Below are 18,172 nucleotides of genomic sequence, written 5' to 3'. Positions count from 1 at the left end.
CTGGTGCACCTTGAGCTGTTGCCTCGTGTCCTACCACCTGTTACTTGGGAGAAGAGACCAACCCCCACTTTGCTGCAACCTCCTTTCAGGTAGTTGTAGAGAGCAATAAGGTCTCCCTTCGGCCTCCTTTTCTCCAGTCTAAACAATGCCAGTTCCCTCAGCCGCTCCTCGTAAGACTACGTTTATAACTCATAAGAATACTTTTATATTCGAGAAGTGTGCAGCCTGCTTTCTTGGCTAGGGAGTGTGCCCCAGCCCAGTTTTGGCCATTGTCACCAATGACATATCCACGTTGACATCCACAAACATATCTCATTGCCATGCGGGAATAGGGCCATGCCCCAAAAGCAAGCCATGCGTGCTGTGGCCAGTGCTGATTTGGTCAGAGGACGAGGATCCTACCTTGTGACACAGCACATAGGAAAAGGCAAGACTGAAGGCAACCTTTGTCTTTTAAAACAGGATTTACTTAATACTGTTAAAAACAACTATGGCAGCAATTCAAGTCTAATAAAGATGAACATTATTCTCAGCTGATTTTTTTCTTCTTCACATTGAATGAATTAAGATGCATTCTCACTGCTACTAAAGTCATGGCAAGAGTTTTGCCACTGAAGTAAATTGAAGTAGGATTGAATTTCCACTCCTCCTCGCTCTCCATCTTAAATAAGTGAACGTGCAATTCTGTCTCCTGTGTTGAAGGATAACAATGCTAAATCATCAGCTTCACATGGAAATTAGCCATGCCTAAGAATTGTTTAGCTTCATGCAGGGTTTTGTATACATGATTTTCTTCCCCCTAAGAGTGATCCATTCTTACAACATGGTGAAAAAGAAAGCAGAGGTTAACATTTTGGTGACGGGAATTCTTTTGAAAACTTGTCTGGATTAGTACATTTCCTTAATGTTCTAAAAACGATCCTTTGAACATGCTTCTTTGCAATATCAAGCATCCTGTGAGAAACAGGATATTTTTTGCTTTAAATGTGTTTCATTTTACAACAGACAAGATGCTTAACTGTTGCATCAGAGCAGTTAGTTTGTTCTGTTTCAGTAAAGCTGGCCTATTTCCATGTCATGCACCATTTAATTATGCATATAAAATATACTTACCATTGTATAGCTCCATGAGCCTCATTTAAACTGTCTGTGACATTGTGGTAATCCCAGCACCACGATGGGGGTGTTGCACAACTGTGAATGGTTGGAACGCGGTAAACCCGTGATGTACAAAAAAGCCTAGAAATGAGCTTGCATTCCTGCAGCTGTGCTAGCTCTACAGGAAGAAGAAGAAAAATCAGTAAAAATGCTTTTGTGGCAATATCAGCAGCTGTAATTCTGAATGCCAATGCAGATCAAGGAAAATGTGCTGAGTGAGGAAGTGATGAATCCCTTGTTTGTTTTTAATTTGGTTTTGATGATTTGTGATTTCTCTGAAAAATATGTCTGAGATTCCTTTGTAGAGTAATATAAAATATTTATGTGAGAGTTAAGATCCTAGTTTCAGATGCTGGTCTAGTTACAAAATAGATTTTGCCTGTTTTGTCTCAAAAATGCTTTCGTGAAGCAGTGAACACAGCGACTTAAAACGTACCGTAGGTTGCAGATGGATGGGCATTGCTGTCCATGTGATGAAAGACTCTTGCATATGTTGTAGACTAAGTATAAACTTGAAGGGGTTTATTACATTTTAGTAACGGGAAAACCAGCGAGTTTCTTACCAACATTTTTTTCCTTTTTTAAACTCGTGAACTTGGAGGTCAGATCCAACTACATGTTGCATTTTCTGTCATATAATTATCATATATATAATGTCCTGGAGAGCAGCCTCCAGTCAGTGACATCAACAGTTTACATAGCAGTTGAACTAAGAATAACCTTAGAGAACTGACCCGTATCAACCTCTTAACAGTGTAAACAGCCTTTAGCGCACAACAGTCTTCTTTTTTTTGTGATCACAAAAGGGCCTCAATTGGATAAAAAAAGAATTGTGTTCACAAAATACCAAACTATTCTGCTGAATGTTCACTTGATTAAATCTCAGAAGATGAGAGAGAAAAACAAAAGAGCAAGACTTTGGGAAGAACGAGTGGTCCCTTGCAAAAAAGAGGATGAGAACACCAAAAACCTCTTCCCTAGAAGAATGCGGGGAAGATACATCATCAGTGGCATCAGCTTCGAACAGGGTACTTTCAGAAATATTTGTCTAATTGCACTTTCAGGACAGCTATTTGTAAAGCTAAGCCAATCCTGAGTAGTTTCAAAGATCCCAACCTTGTTCGCTTTCTATGCACTAATTTGAGGGCATGATCCTCTTGACGTCAGTGTGTGTCTAGCGGTGGACATCTGTGGTTGCAAGCGCAGGTCCTCGAGTCACATCCTATTTCCCTTTCCTCCCTCCTCGTTTTTGCTGTTCCATTTATAGACAAGTTCCTCAAAGAAGGGCTGGGGGGTGCAGGGGAGATCTGTTCTGTAGTCAAAGTCCTTTGGAGATAAATCCGCAAAGAGATAGCAGAAAGAGACACAGACAAAATTTCCTTTATCGTGACAGAGCACTGTCAGAGAAGTCAGAGGGATTGGCTAGCTGTGGTTAAGAGAGGCATTTAGACAAGGGTGGGAGTGAAAAAGGTACCTTTTTTCCACTAATTCACAAGAACAGGCATTCTCCTTTGTGATCCAAATCCTGGCTGTCCCAGAGAAGTATGCTGTGTTGTACCACAGAGTTTGATAGCTAAAAGGTTGCTGAAGACTGTACAAATAAGACTATACAAATCCCTCTGCATTATCACCCTGGATTTCTTTGAAAAATATTTCTCACTAAATATGTAACACAACAGCAATCCGTATGACACCCGCTGGTGTCCCAAAATGGATAAATAAATGTAAATATTAATAATAAAAGATATCACCCCCCCACCCTCCAATATTACATAATAGGTCATGCCTATATATTAATGATTGACTGGAGGTAATATGATGGTGCACATGGTCACCTTGTGCAGACAGACATCTCTCATATTCCTTGCCCTGCAATTTTTAGTACATACAGTCCTATTGCAACATCGCCTAAGTTTAGAAGGCAGATGTTGGGTCCACCTGCACATGTGCACGTGGGACTTTGAATCTGACAGAGGTTGCTAGGCACAACTCCAACACAAACAACTAAAATATAAGGGAATTAATGCAAATATTCAGTGACCTCTGGTTTTAATGGCTTCATAAGAACTTAACTCCTGTCAATATCAGAAAGTATAATTGATAATCGTATTTCACTTTGCCATCGGAGAACATTATGCTACTCCAAGCTATTATAATGTGAATTGTTTTTACTTTCATTGCTGGAAGAGGTTCTTTGCTATTGCCAGTGCAAAATTATTTTGAAAACCTACCTTCACATTGGACAAGTGAGTTACGTTGCTACACGTGCTTGCTTTTTAATCAAATAAAATACATCTGGAAAGCTGGAAAAAAAAATATAAGGAGAAAAATCTTAGAAGTTTCCTGAAAACAGTCATTCTCTACATTTAAACCACACTTTTTTAACAGAATGTCCATCCTGTGCAGCTACCCCAGATAACAACGAAGTGACTTAAACAGTGCTTCCCTGTAGCAATTGCATCCCTGTACTGCACTTTAGCAATTTAGAGCAGGACTATTAATTTTGCCTTGTGAGCTCAACCAGCAGTCATGGTCGTAGAAACAGCTAAAATGTTAATGACCCCACTGTCTTTATAAAAGTTCTTGTTCCTTATTGAGAGCATGGGAAAGAAAGATTAGCTGGCCAACGTCAGAGAGGGAACCCCCCTGCAGGCACAGGAACAAGCAGTTACGTGTGGGGAGAGCAAGCAGGAACCTCCTAAAGCAGGTTTGCTGCCAACAGCGGAAATATCTGTTCCACTGACAGGTAAATCTGCTCGCAGAGGTCCCTGCCCTTCGCCTCCCTTCCTGTGCAGGCATTCCTCCCACCGCAGCCCTTCAGCCCTGCCAAACGCTGCCTTTGCTCCCTGGGTCATGCTGGTGAGCTGGTTATTGTTTCCCAGACCTGGTTTCACCTCCTTTACTGTATCTGCTCTGCCTCCTCGTCCATCTGGACCTGGCTTGGTTGAGTCAAGATACCAGAAGAACTTTTCAAAGCCAGTAATAAGGAAATTTCCTTGCCCTCAGGGGAACTGTGGGAAGGGCGTTGAAGGACCATCAGCACTTAACAGGCTCTCTCAGACGGTGGTTTCATGACAGCTAAGCCAACATAACAGCGTGCTGCTTCTGGAAGGAGGACATCTCCCTCCCTGCTGCTTTCTCCCCAAATGCACATATCCACGTCTTTCCTCCCTCATCTGCTCCCAGATGCATGGACCTGCCCTTTCTCTTGCACCAGCTCCAGCTCTCGTCAGCCCCCTTGGCAAGGACGTACGCTATAAGTAGTTAGGACTTTATCTCTCTATCTTATTTAGCTTTACAGCCTGACTGTACAGCTTGTGTGGGCTCTGGTCCAGTGCTTGGAGTCAGAGAGAAGAATGGCCCCCACAGCTTCTTGCTGTACGCTCAGGGCTAGATCCTCAGCTGATAAAATTATTGCAGGTCCCAGTGGTTAAACTCAGGGTCTGTCTCTGAGTCTTGATGCAAGTGTGTGTCTGTCTGTCTGTGTGTCTGCGGAGCATGCAGAGGGTGGGGAAGGGTGGGATGTACAGCTATTGAGTGCTTTCATAAAAATCTGTGTTGCTCAAAAACACTGGTTATAACTCTTGTGTAGTATGCAACTACACTAGCATGGAAATTGCAAATAGCAGTGATAGGCAACAAATCTGGATTTTTCTGTCTGTGAGCTGTTCGTTTAAGTCTTGAAAACAGAGGCACTAGTGAAGTAAATGAGCAAGTAAATCTGTTTGGCATTAATTCTCCTTTGCACTGCCAACTCACCTTCTTCACTTTGTGCTACCCTGTATCTCTCCTAAGCCTGTTAGTATTGATATTAATGTATTTTTTCAGGCCCATGCCATCTGACACTGTTATTACAACAAAGTTGTTCGTGCCGCTGCAGTTCAAGGTCTCTCGTCTTTTATCCTGAAAGCCTTATCTGCTTTGCTGTGAACATTACTCTCATTAGGGAGCTGGAAAATATATTTGAACCCGGTGAGAAAAATGTTAAAGTGAAAGTATTATTAAGATATCTGACCATTTAAAAAACAGTATCTTTCATGTACAACAGCTGTAAGCTCAATGGAGCAAGTCCTGGTGTCAGATGGGCAGTCTGGGAAAGCAGGTCTGAATAAAGTGAGTCAGACTCCCAAAGAGATCTGTCAGCACCTATTGGTAGCGTCAGACCAGGTACTGAGCCAAATCCGTATTTCTGTAGCCAATTATGCCTCAGATTATTCGAGAAAACTCCTTGCAGGTTTAAATCCTGGACATTGAAATCCACAACAAAATTCTCATCTGCTCCAACTATGAAACAAAGTCCACTTATCTTTATTCCTAAGGCTGGAATTTCATGGACAAAGCAAAAACTGAGTAAGGATTTAAAAATGTGTCGTGTTCTGCGCAGCTGCTGCCAGATAGTACGGGTGGAAGAAATAGCGCAACCTGCTGTTATTTTACCAGCCCACAGATATACGGGCTGTAAGGTGTGGCAAAGAGCTCCTCTGTATGTTCTCAGAAGTTTTTCTAAAGTAGGAAATTCCATGTACAGGTGCTTGAAAATACTCTAGCCATTTTTGTGTCACTCTGAAGAAAGTAAAGTCTGAAATGAAAGGTTGGTACTATTTTGAAGGCAAGTGCAATACGATGACAGTAATTTGTTTTGAAAGGAGGGATAGCACTGCGTATAATTTTATGAACCATACGTTTACAAAGGAAGAGCTATGTGCCTTGAAGTGCTAAATATGATCACCATGTTGCATTTCTAACACCTGCATGTACTGGAAAATTACAATACACATCTCCATCCAAGCAGGAAAGAATAAGTCCACTGCTGCAGCATGGAGTGTGTTCATTCATGCAAGTTAATGCAAGTCCAGATGCCTGAGATGGTTTTGATGCTAGATGTCTTCTAGGCACAACCTATTGTCAGTGCATTTTCTTTGTGTCGCCTGTTCCTCAGAGCATGGACTAATGCCCACACTTCATCCATCCTGGCTATGTCCTTCATAAGATCCCTGCTTTTCTAACTGCATGTCATAGAATTATGCACCTAAAGGTAGCTTGAAGGTTCATGAGATGAGATGGTAGGCTACTTGGAGCAGTAAAACAAATTCACGATCAGTGAGACTAACTCAGCTTTTTCAAATCAGCCAGTCAAAGAGGATTTTGCCATTATTTCCACCTGAAGCCTATCATCGCTCTCTTGCTTTCTATGGATTTGTTTGGCTGATAGATTGGGAGGAACAAGAGGCTGGGAAATGGTTAACCAGAGCATGAAGAAAAGGACTTTGAGTTGCTGCAAGATATCTAAAAATTGTGATTTTTAACTAGAGAGAATTCATTTGAAGCTTTCTTTTCCCAGGGTCTCAGGCTATTTGTCACTATAGATCTAGTACTGTGGGTTTTCAGACTAGCTTCAAGAATAGGTGAGTTTATAAGCTATCGCCCTCAGAATAGGGCAGAGGTTTTATCTCAGCTGCTTGACACTCATGTCACTGGAAGGTAATTTTAAAAGACAGGGCTAGAGCTTGGTCTCTAGTTAAGTTGACAGATCCTCTTCTATATGGTCAAGAAGAAAACTGGCCTCTGACTTCAGTAGTAGCTTGAAGTTTTACTCTGCTAGGTATAAGGAAAAAGCCTTAAGTTCTTAGAGAGCAATATCCTCTCATCATTGAGATACTTTGAAAGGAATTTTGAAATAAAACTGAAGTGGAAGAAAGCAGATTTCAGTCAAACGACAGATTATTTACTCATTACTCAGGCTGAGGACCCCTGAGAGGTGAAGAGAAAAAAGGTAAGGTCGGTCCTGACAATTGAAAATGAGGAAATAGAGGCGATGAGCCCATCGTTTGCACGTTCTGCCTTTCATTTAAAGAGGTGATTTAATTTGGCCTTGGAAACAACAGTGGTTTTGCTTACTTCGGCAGTTTTGCAAGAAAGATAAGCTACTTAGGAAGAGGGAACCTGTGCAAATCCACAGTCTTAGGTCTTCTTCAGAAAAACAAATGTTTTGCGCAAATACGTTTTCAGTTGTGCTGTCTAAAGTTAATTATTTAGTTTGGCTCTGTGAAGTTTGTGAGTTGAGCTTTTGCATTTTTTCACCAATAACTTGAAGTCACAAAGCAGCTTTTAATCACCTTTGCAATAATAACACTTTACAAGTTATTTGTGCAGCTGTTTCACTAGTCAAATTTATTTGCAGTTAAAATGCAATTAAAATATGCTTCCGTAAACATAAGCGAGAGTTGTTTAGTTTATGTTTTAACTGTGTGTATTTTTGGTCGTAAGCACCTACCTATTTTGTTTTACAGTATTACCATTTTTGCAGATTTAAAAAACACAGCGTCAGACAAAGACAGGACTGTAGATTGATTCTAACCCCTGGCTCCAAAATAGATGAACTAAATAATCTGCAGTAGTCTCAATTCTGATCTTGCAGAAGCACTTCCTTTCAAATGAGCTTTACTGATGTGAAAGAGAATCAGGTCCTACAGCATGATTTACTTTTTTTTTTAATTTTTTTTTCCTTTTTTTTTTTCCTCTTTGTGGGTGGAGTAGCTGTTGTGAAGGTTATCTCAAGATAATGTGATCTGTCCCTTCCCGAAGAAAGATGTGACAAATGTCTTCAGAGCACTGCACAGAGAGAGCTAGTGCTTAGTTACCGTTGTCCGTAATGACGGTTCGAGAAGCATAGTGCTTAATGGTGCGACTTCAACTACTTATGACTTTTCTGGGTTGTAAAATGCTGACAGATTTGACATCTGTCAATAAGTATTTGCAAATAAAGATGTAGGAAATGTTAAGGTTGCTGAGCAGGCTCATAGAAGTGCTTGAAGCTCAAAGTAAAAATGTCCTGAAATGCCTTAAATCCCGCAGCAGAGAGTTCCTGAATTTTGGAGCGATCTTTGAAAAAATTCTCTTTCCCATGTCACCTTCCTAGACTGTAATACTCTCCTGGAGAACAATCCAATCCTAAAAGAGGAACAGAAGTGTCTAACTCAAAATAAGTAGTAGAGGATTGGCTTTGGGGACTACTCAGAAAGAGAACCAAGATTTTAACACAATATTTTGCCAACAAGAAATCATGTTTTCTCAGTTCCCAGTAATCCTTATCCTTTTGGAAAGGCCCTGCTGTGCCATGAACATGACACTTTCCTCCAGGCCAAGTAAAATTCATTGTAGAGCAATGAGAGCCACATGGCATGCACAACAAATCATCATTGTCCATGGTGAGATGCAACTACACAAAATACAACTAACTTGCTTCTTGCGATATGTAGTAGATGTTGGTGGTAGACTGGAACTATTCTCTTTGCCTTCATACAAATACATCTGGGGTCAATTGGATCTTTTAAACTCAGAATACATTTGGAATTAAGTAAATTGCTACACTGACATGTCTTTAACCCCAAAATTTAGTTGAGGATTCGCATAATACCCATGTAAATTGTCATGGGTATTTTCCAGTACATGAAAGGCCTTGCTTCTATCTGAGGAAAATGACGTGACTTTTTTTTTTTTTTTAATTGTATATGAAAACTACAGAAATATACAGCCTTTAAATTCAGAGTCCTTCAAAGGTGTCATTAAATGTAGCTGTTTTGAAGCAGGTTGGGGAGTTCCCTTTCTGCCAATTTAGGCAAGGGCTGTCATTGCACAAATGTCTGTCACTGGCCACAGAGGCAATTCTGAGTCTTGACCGGGCGGTGCCAGATTGCTGCGTGCTTACGCCATGCCGGAGACGAGGAACAGCAGCACAGTCACCACATATGTGACCCGGGGCTAAGCAGTCTAAATACGCTGTATAAATGTAAATACATATTACCAGAACAGAATGACATTTTTTCATTTGAAGCCTTTATGCCATGGCTCTGCTGCTGGAGGTTATTTAAGTAAGCAATGATCACGCTGTTGTGAGCCAAGTCCACTGAGACACTTTTCTAAATGAATAAAAAACAGACACTATTCCAGTTTCTACCCTCAACAGTGAAATATTAACCCAGAAAGGGAGTTTGCTGAATATTCATTTAATCGCCAGACTGGAAAAAACTATTTTTCAGTAAAATAGCAAATACACGCTATAAACTGAGTGCTGAACATGTACTCGTGAAAGACCATCCCTGTAGCTAACCTTGTTTCTGTGCATTTTGAGAATGTTGTTTCTATATTAACCTGGCTACAGAAACGCAGTGATTCAAATCAACAGCCTGCTCTGAGCTTGAAAACCATTGAGCAAGAGTGCTTTTCACAGTAAATTTTTCCAGTGTAATATCTTTGGTGATATTAAATGTATCTCACTGTGAAGGGCAATTTCAACCCATAAGATTGGATTATTTTGCTTTTATGGAGTGAGAACAATGATTAATTTGGCTGTAATTTAATAAATTCTCTGTTAATGTTTACTTGACAAATTTTATTAGGTCATGTTTCAGTTTTAATCTTATCAGTGACCACGTTCAGAGTCTTATTTCCAAGCTCTTTTCAATAGTTAGTAAATAACTGACCAAATCTGATTCTTCACCACTTTGCAGCTTGTGTTGTCATTTGCGTCAGTATGAAATCAGTGTGCAATGCTGTCATTTCAATCTGGGACATTTTACAGATGTTTTCCCTATGATGCAGTGAAACAAATGGCTGTACAAGGCACCGGGCAGGGCTCATTCCCACTTGGGCGTTTCAGTCATGAGGCAGCTTTTTCCCTCCCTGTTGTAGCTGTTCTAGGTGGTTTTTTTTACTGAGAAATACTAGAAGTGTTAAGCAATAGATGACAAATGTCCTTTTGGGATGGTCACTACAGAGATCATTCCTTCCAAATACGAAAGAAATGGGAAGTAGAGAGCAGTCCCAGTCATCTCCTTTCAAGTATGTGGAGAATCAGGTCTACATATTTTGGCAAGTGACACACTTGCAAAGGCCCATGGATTGCATGACTCTAAGCAATGAAAGTGCTTCAGAGAATTTGCACAAACGTATCATTTATCCTTACTCAGATCAAATTCCTAAGGCTGGAGATGAGAAGGAATTTTTCCCTGATATTCTGCATCTTAGTTACCCACGTCCCACGGACGAGTACCGCGATGTGACTGGAAGCTTGTCATCAGAGGAGATTTAAAAGTAGCAGAGGGTGGTATGGATTGCTCAAATGCAGTAGCCTGTGGAATTCATTAATCTCTCCTGTTTATTTGTTATTGCCCGTGAATGACTAATTGCTAGATATTACTATCCTGTGTTCCTCTTCTTCCCTCCATCTTATCTACTAACTGGGACACAGAGCTGTTAAATAGGGATTTAATTGAGACTGCAGAATTAATAAGGCTTTTATTATTATATACCATGGATCACATAATCTAGTAATGCAGCCAGCTCTTATGTCACGGGTGGAGAAGAGAAAGACAATGACTCAGAAATGATGCGCTCTAGCAATGCTCAGCTGATAAACAGTATTTTAGAGATCAACCAAGAAGAATTTGAGTAGCCCAAGGGAGCTAAAACCTCCTGCTGTGCTATGGTCAGTATCAGAGAATCCTTCCCTAATAAACAGCTCCATCATTTCCAGTACCAAGAATTTCCAGTCAGAAAAAACAAGGGAGGAGGTTTGTACAGAGTATGACATCTAATGAAGATACATCTACATCACGCACAAAAATTAACAGTTTGACAAGAAGTGGCTGTCCTGTAACAGAGAACCCAGTAACAAAAAAAAAAAAAAGCATCAGGAGGAGAACATCTTTATTTCTTATTGGGTGAAAACACACTAGTGGAGTGAGCTAAGCTTCAGAAGTTGTGGGTTGAGAGGGCTTTCCTTTTTCCCTTTTAAAATTTGTATTTATTTATAACGCTATTACACTTCAGCCAGGCTATTCATCAGCCAGCTCTAGTGTAAGAAGTAGTCAGACAGGACTTGTGCTTTTATAGTACCATGCTAACCAGAAGTTGTTCCTAAGTGATCTTGCTGTCAATTAATAAACAGGTCTTTTAAAGTGTTACTAATTTAGCAAAAAATACCCTGACATCTCTGTCTTCACAGAAGATAGGACAGCGCTGGAGTAAAGCAGTGTAGTGCTTAATGTTAGATTTAATTTTTCAATGTGAAGTAAGATTTTTTTTTTTCAACATACTGCCAAATAAATCTTACCTAGGGGAATAGGAGCTGCAATACAAGGCAATTTGTTTTCAGACTGTACCGTAACAACATTCAGCAGTGAGCCAGACAAAACCACATGAGTGTTTGCAGAAGTGACTGAGCCAAAATATAATTGTCATAATTATATACTAGGTAGTCAGATTAATAATGATAAAATATTTTTTCTCCCATAGTGCTGTTTATTAGCCAGCAACAGGATTTAATCTTTGCTTTGCCTGTCACATGTTTTGTGAGAGATCTTGTAGAAAAATGGTTGTTGGTTTTTTTTGGTTTTTTTTCTCTTTATTTTGTTCAGGAGTTACTCTGCAAAAAAAACTGGCCCTGATTTTCATCGTGATCAGGAAGTGTAAATGACTTATGCTATAAATCTGGCCTCTTCAGCAGGAAGAATACATTGTCCATCCAGTGCCAGGAAAGGTGGAAATACCCTTAATTTTATATTCAATTCAATACAGGATTTACCTTTATGTCCCAAGATTTCTGCATAGTTTAGCTTGGAGAGGTTGCCTGTGGAAGAACTGATTCACATGTTTATTTTTGTTCTCCCCAAATTAATGACTCTCCAACAAGACTAAACCCTCGTTGTGCTCTTTTCTATATGTTGTTTATGTCTTCATCCAGAATTACATCCACAGACTCTTCATTAAGCAAAAGGTTACAGACTTTTTACTTTACAGCCTTTTAGCTTTTTTACAGGAGAAGCATAGATTCTTTCATTAGCTTCATAGAGAACCATGTTTTTCTTAATTACCTTCTGAAAGAGATTGGAAGCCACTATTAAATCACAGTAAAACTTAAGTGTCAAATTTGTGCTTTTAATAGGGAAAACTTCTTCTGCAGACAGGATAAGGATGTAGGAACAGCCACCCATTGCTACCTCTGTAAGGGAAGTAAAGACCTCAGGACCTTAGAGGTGTTGCTACTGGATGTTCCCTGTAATATGCTACTACATTGCTTTCATTTCAGTACTGTGCCATAGGGATGTACCTCTGCTGGATGGTTGTTGATTCAAATCTTAGTTCTCAAATGAAATGATAGTAATTGAAAATTTAATTGTAGCAATTCTCTACATTGCCACCAGAACTTAATATTAGACAATGGACAAACTGACCTTATATCAAACTTTCTATACACATTATGGTTGTTATCTCCTTCCAGTTCTTCTCAAACATATATATGGCTTAATGTCCAAGTGGAAATCAGTAATGAGCGGTATCCCTCAAGGGTCTATACTGGGACCAATGCTATTTAACATCTTCATCAATGACATAGTGGGATTGAGTGCACCCACACCAAGTTTGTGGATGACACCAAGCTGAGTGGTGCAGTTAATACCCTTGAGGGAAGGGATGCCATCACTCATCTAGTTGGACTACATGGTCTTTGAAGATCCCTTGACAGGCTGTATGAGCAGGCCCATGCAAACTATATGAAGTTCAGCAAGGTCAAGTGCAAGGTCCTGCACTTGTGTCAGGACAACCCTTAATATCAGTGCAGACTGGGTGATGAACAGATTCACAGTCAACCTGCAGAGAAGGACCTGGGGATACTGGTGGATGAAAAATTGGATATGAGCCAGCAATATGCACTTGCAACCCAGAAAGCCAACTGCATCCTTGGCTGCATCATAAGAAGTGTGGCCAGCAGGTAGTGGGAGGTGATTCTGCCCCTGTACTCTGCTCTCATGAGACCTCAACTGCAGTACTACATCCAGCTCCAGGGTTCCCAGTAAAAGGAAGACATGGACCTGTTCAAACAGGCCCAGTGGAGGGCCACAAAAATAATCAGAGGGCTGGAGCACCTCTCCTATGAGGACAGGCTGAGAGAGTTGGGGTTGTTCAGCCTGGAGAAGAGAAGGCTCTGGGAACACCTTATTGTGGCCATGTAAGAGCTTATAAGAAATATGGATAAAGAATTTTTACCAAGGCCTGCAGTGACAGCACAAGGGTCACCTGTTTTAAACTGAAAGAGGGTAGGTTTAGATTGGACAAAAGGAAGAAGTTCTTTATGATAAGAATGATGAGACACTGGAACAGGTTGCCCAGAGGGGTTGTGAATATCCTATCCCTGGGAGTGTTCAAAGTCAGGTTGAGGAACCTGATCTAGTTGAAGATGTCCCTGGCCATGGCAGGGGAGGGTTGAACTAGATGATCTTTGAAGGTCCTTTCCAATTCAAACCATTCTATGAGTCTGTAATACCAGCCACATCCAACCATTGTTTCCTGTTCCTAACTATTCTTTCTGTGATTGACCTTCTTTACTCTTTATATGCACCAAATACGGTGAGATATTGATCTTTGATCATGTGTATCCATGACTATGATGTTATAAACATACATTAGTTTTCTTACAATGAAGGAAAGGTATAGCACATATTTTGCAAGGATCTGTGTTTTTTTGTTTCTAATTTCTGTCGAAGAATGTGATTCCTTCATGCCACAGACATAATTTATTAAGAAAATTTCATGCAGAAAAATGTTTTGTGAAAGTAAATATTACCCAATTTGGAAGTAAAAAACCCCAAAGAAAACCAAGGTTTACAGGAACTGTATTATGACCCTGGAAAGACATGCTCTAAAACTACAGTTATCTCACCGGCATGCTCCATGCTGGTTGCATATATTTATAAGAGACACCAATGAGTCATATGTAAACATTTTGATTATAAAGATTTTCTTCATTTTCCCACAGACTTGCTGCTTTCAAACAGCTGCATCCCATTCCTGGGCTCAACAGAGGGACTTGATTTTCGAACCCTGCTGCTAGATGAGGAGAGGGGCCGGCTGCTGATCGGGGCTAAAGACCACATCTTCCTGCTCAACTTGGTTGATTTAAACAAAAACGTAAAAAAGGTCAGTTTATTTTCTGCAGAGTTCATCTCATAAGCTGAATTTTGTTCCTTTTTCTCTTTTTTTTTTTTTCTTCTCCCTTCTTCACTGTGTAACTGGCAGATTCATTGTGTAATGCTGTGTACCAGAATTTGTAATCTCACCTCCTATAGCTAGGCAAATTATCTTTAATTAACTGAATTTCTCATTGTATGTGACTCCTGTGAGACTGATGTCCTGCAAGAGGTCAGTTGCCTGAAGGATCCCGGCATTGCATTAAAGTAATATCAAAATATCAGCAAAAAGGCAAAAATGCAGCTTGGAGTGTTTGCTTCTTAATTTCTCTTGCCATGGTCAGCCTCCTCAAATAAAAGCCTTTGAAAGAAGATAACTGAAGATAGCTCTTCCCTTTCTTCCTGGCATCATGGGGATTACGTTAGTGTGATATTAAACAGAGCAGAGGCAATTTGAGTGGTTTAAATTGTAGTAAAAATGTTAGTGGCAATTTTAATATTAGCATTTGTATTAATATCTAGAATTACTAGTGATAGGAGAAGTTTCCACTGGGATCTACTGTACTCCCTTGCCCATGCCCTATGACAATGTGTTAACTCCAGATAATAGGATGGCAATTTAGCCTTCAGTATTTCTAGCAGACACGATGAATTGGAGCTTTTGTAGGCACAATTGACTGCTACATGTAAAAAACAGATGCTTGCCCAGGAACGCACGTGAAAGTGGCTTTCCTGCTTCTTCCAGATATCCTACTTACTGAAGGAAATCTAAATTCTCAGCTGTGTTTGATATTTTCTTTAAGCACCAGAAGGAGGTTTTAAATTACTGTGTTCTGCTGTCAGCTCAGAAGAGGTAACTGACCCTGAATTAATACAACTGCAGCACAGGGGCTTGGCAGGTGGAGCAGGAGACTATTTTGCCCCACGTGTTTGAGTGCAACATTTGCTCTTATATAGAAGAGATATAGTACCAGGCTGAATATCTTATTTCTTATTTTGACTTCTGCAATGCTCCATATGCCAGTTTCTTTAAAACTCAGGTTCTGAGCGTTTCAGGAAATTTCTTTCCTGGGATACTTTATCAAACACTTAACTTGGTCTGCCATCTCAGTAGTTTACTCAAAAAACAGCACCTCCTCCAGTTTTTCAGACTATAGCTTGATTTCTGGCATGGGCTTGCTGTAGAAAACAAATTTTGTTTGTGAGAAAAGCAGATTTCTGTTTCTGTGGGACGCCGTGTACCTCCTGAGAGATGCTGAGTGCTGTCACCTCCCGTTATGTTCAGCGGGGCTTGATTAGTTCGGAGCTTTCTGGAGGCGGCAGCACCCTGCATGATCCGCCCCTCCGTCCAAGCTGGTAACATTTTCCCTTTAGCCAAACCGCCACTGATCATTATGGATGTTGTGCTTTCCAAGAAGAGCAGAACACAACAGACTGAGCCAGGAGAATCAGTCTGCAATCAGACAGTGCCATTTAATAGAGATATTGTAGAGCAAAGACTCACTTTATATTGGAATTAAAATTTGCATTTGGTAAGCTGAATAGAGAATGTATGGCTACGTGGTAACCTGAAAGAAGGGAATAAAATTCAAACCCCTTGCATATCTGGACTGAAGAAATTATTATCTGCAAGTTCAAATGTTTCTAATTCTGAGTTTAACTATTCAGGTCATCTTTAACTTTTCAGACAAAACCCCAAGGAAAAGTGTATTTAAATAGCTAAAACTGAGTGAAAAGCTCTGTGGAGCATCCTGCTGTGCCAATTTCCATCTCTCTGTAAGCATTCAGCAACTTTATAAACTTACCCTCTTGGGTAAATGCCCAGGTAACACAAGACAATCTCACAGAAGCGTTTCTTTTTGGTTCCTCTGTGCTGGGTGGGTAGAAACTCGTTTAGGGAGGGAAGAGATGAGATGAAGGCAGTTGCGCGAGTGGTTGTGTATAAATCTCAGCCACTGATGAGGTTTCGATGCTAAAGGATACTCTCCAGTAGCAGCGAAGTGTCAGAAAGTAGCGTTTGCCGGGGCTGTGTTTAGACTGCCCGTAGTTTGGGTTGGCGCTGGGCCAGGCGGCTCGCTTCCAGGCTTTCCCGGTGCGAGGAAACCACACATGTCGGGACTACAAGGGTCTGAAGTGTGTCCTTTGTACTCCTCTGGAGTAAGAGTCCTCTGGAAAAAAGCTATATCTGCTCCTACGCAGCCCCTAAAATGAGAAATAATTGATTAGAATATTAAGTTTCTGCCTGTGAGTGATGTTTTTATTAATGGCATTGAAGAAGGAGGCTTAAAATTCAGCAAGTTGAGGGGGGTGAGAGAGGTGTAAGAGCTCTGAAACTAGAACACAAATTTTGCGTAGTTTGGGGTTTTCTGTCTTCAAAACAAAAGTGAACACGAACTGTAGAACACTCTATGCTGGGTAGTTTCTGATTAAAAAACCTCTCAGTTTCAGATATTTGTTATGTTAGGAACTACTGATACACCAAAAAGCCAAATCTGGGTCCCCAAAAAATTTACTCTCAGAAAATCCTCATCTGTGGATATAATTACTTGGCAAGATTATATTATAGAGTCTGTTGCTCTTAATTCAGATATTTCTGGAATGGTATTCAAAGAAACATCCAAAGCATTTTATCCTTTTCCCTTCTTTAATGTATACATATATATCATTTAATAACTTCCTTTTTACAAACTAATTATTCACCTAAATTGGTTAATTTAACTTACATATATTAAGTTATGGCTTTATTTCCTGGTATATTTTTCCTGATGAAATAAATCAATAGTTCTTCTGGAGTTCCAATTTCTTAAATCACTGTAGGTTTTATTCAATTTATTGTGTAATTGGTTGAAAACTTCCTTAGCTGGCAGCTTGAAAAAATCCATCCAGTTTCCAGTGCTTGCAAACCTTATTATAAAACAACCGTAAGCACAACAGTATAATAGAAAAGTCTTCCATAACGAAAGACAAATGCAGAAAGCTAAAATGGTTCCACTCTCCAAATACCTAAAGCTTAGCAAAGGGTAATCATCTTTCTGTAACGGGGATATAATTTCTATGAGCTTGTCCTGAATAGAAGCCTTTAGCTTCTATTGCAGGAATAGCATTAGCGACTGCCGTTGTCTTTTCTTGAAAGATCCTTAGATGCCTGACAAGCGTTGCAAGCTATTTATAAACTGGAAGATTTGTGGTTCCTCCCTATGAGTAAAATAAAGATGTTCAGCAAAAGAAAGCAGAAGGGAGCAGCAACCTGTATTTATCAGGGCGTTGCAAACGTGGTCAATAAATCTGAAGGCAGCTGTGACCTAACCAGTGGAAGTGCAGTGGGAAACAAACGTGTTTAATAGCATGAGAGGCTGGAAAGCTGAAGAAATTCTATAGGAATCCTAAACTCCGTGATCCTACTGGAAAGATTACTTTGGTACATAGAATTTTCTTATGAGTTTGCCTAAAGCCTTTGTTATTTTACTCCTTGAACTAAACAAATACTAAATGCAAAATGTCAGCTGGGTAAACACTTGTGAAATAGCTGCAAAGAAACGGTGCGCCTTTCTGTAAGCCCCGTGCTCGCGAGCGGTGCAAGCAGGGTTATGTGTCAGCACCATTATCACTGTGTAATCCGCGGCGCGACCCGCCCATCTCGGCAGGAATAGGAATGCTATCAAGGGCTGACAAGCTTTTGAAAAGCTGCCAACCTGCAGGGGCTGTCAGTGCTAGAAGACACAGCCACATGTGGGCCAAATAGATAAACATGTCAGATCTCCCCAATAGCAGCTTTGGAACAAGTTGTTTTCATCTGCCCCAGTGTGTATTGGCACAGGGTCACAAATTATCGTCCCTTGGAGCATCCTTAGTTTGTAGTTGCTACTATTTTTTTGGCATTGCCAGGTGCAGCTGTCTTGTGACTTATCCTTTGATGCCCTCTTGTAGTGATTTGTATTTGTATTTCACAGTAAAAAATACATATGCATATATATATATATATATATCATCTGGGTAAATGCTTATGAAATAGCCGCAAAGAAATTCTGCACCTTTCTGTAACTCCAGTG

The 18,172-nt window shown here is 40.2% G+C and overlaps 1 protein-coding gene and 1 long non-coding RNA gene across 11 annotated transcripts in view; one reads left to right on the top strand and one right to left on the bottom strand.

Moving 5' to 3' along the window:
* Positions 1-18,172, top strand: part of SEMA3D (semaphorin 3D) — a 147,322-nt gene that overhangs the window by 49,563 nt on the left and 79,587 nt on the right. For all 10 annotated transcript variants that reach the window (XM_054189132.1, XM_054189133.1, XM_054189136.1 and 7 more), the window contains one exon: positions 13,973-14,133. In XM_054189132.1, the coding sequence (XP_054045107.1) occupies positions 13,973-14,133 (161 nt within the window). The remainder of the gene's footprint in view (positions 1-13,972; positions 14,134-18,172) is intronic.
* Positions 331-16,281, bottom strand: LOC128904584 (uncharacterized). Its single transcript, XR_008464548.1, has 3 exons — positions 15,929-16,281; positions 2,275-3,461; positions 331-1,276 (listed from the first exon to the last, which is right to left on the bottom strand). It is a non-coding gene; the product is annotated as an uncharacterized LOC128904584 (long non-coding RNA).

Source organism: Rissa tridactyla, chromosome 1 (assembly GCF_028500815.1).
Source record: "Rissa tridactyla isolate bRisTri1 chromosome 1, bRisTri1.patW.cur.20221130, whole genome shotgun sequence".
In the NCBI taxonomy this organism is placed as follows: Eukaryota; Metazoa; Chordata; class Aves; order Charadriiformes; family Laridae; genus Rissa; species Rissa tridactyla.
Note: the sequence above shows the minus strand (reverse complement) of the source record. Positions and strands in the feature narration are given on the sequence as shown.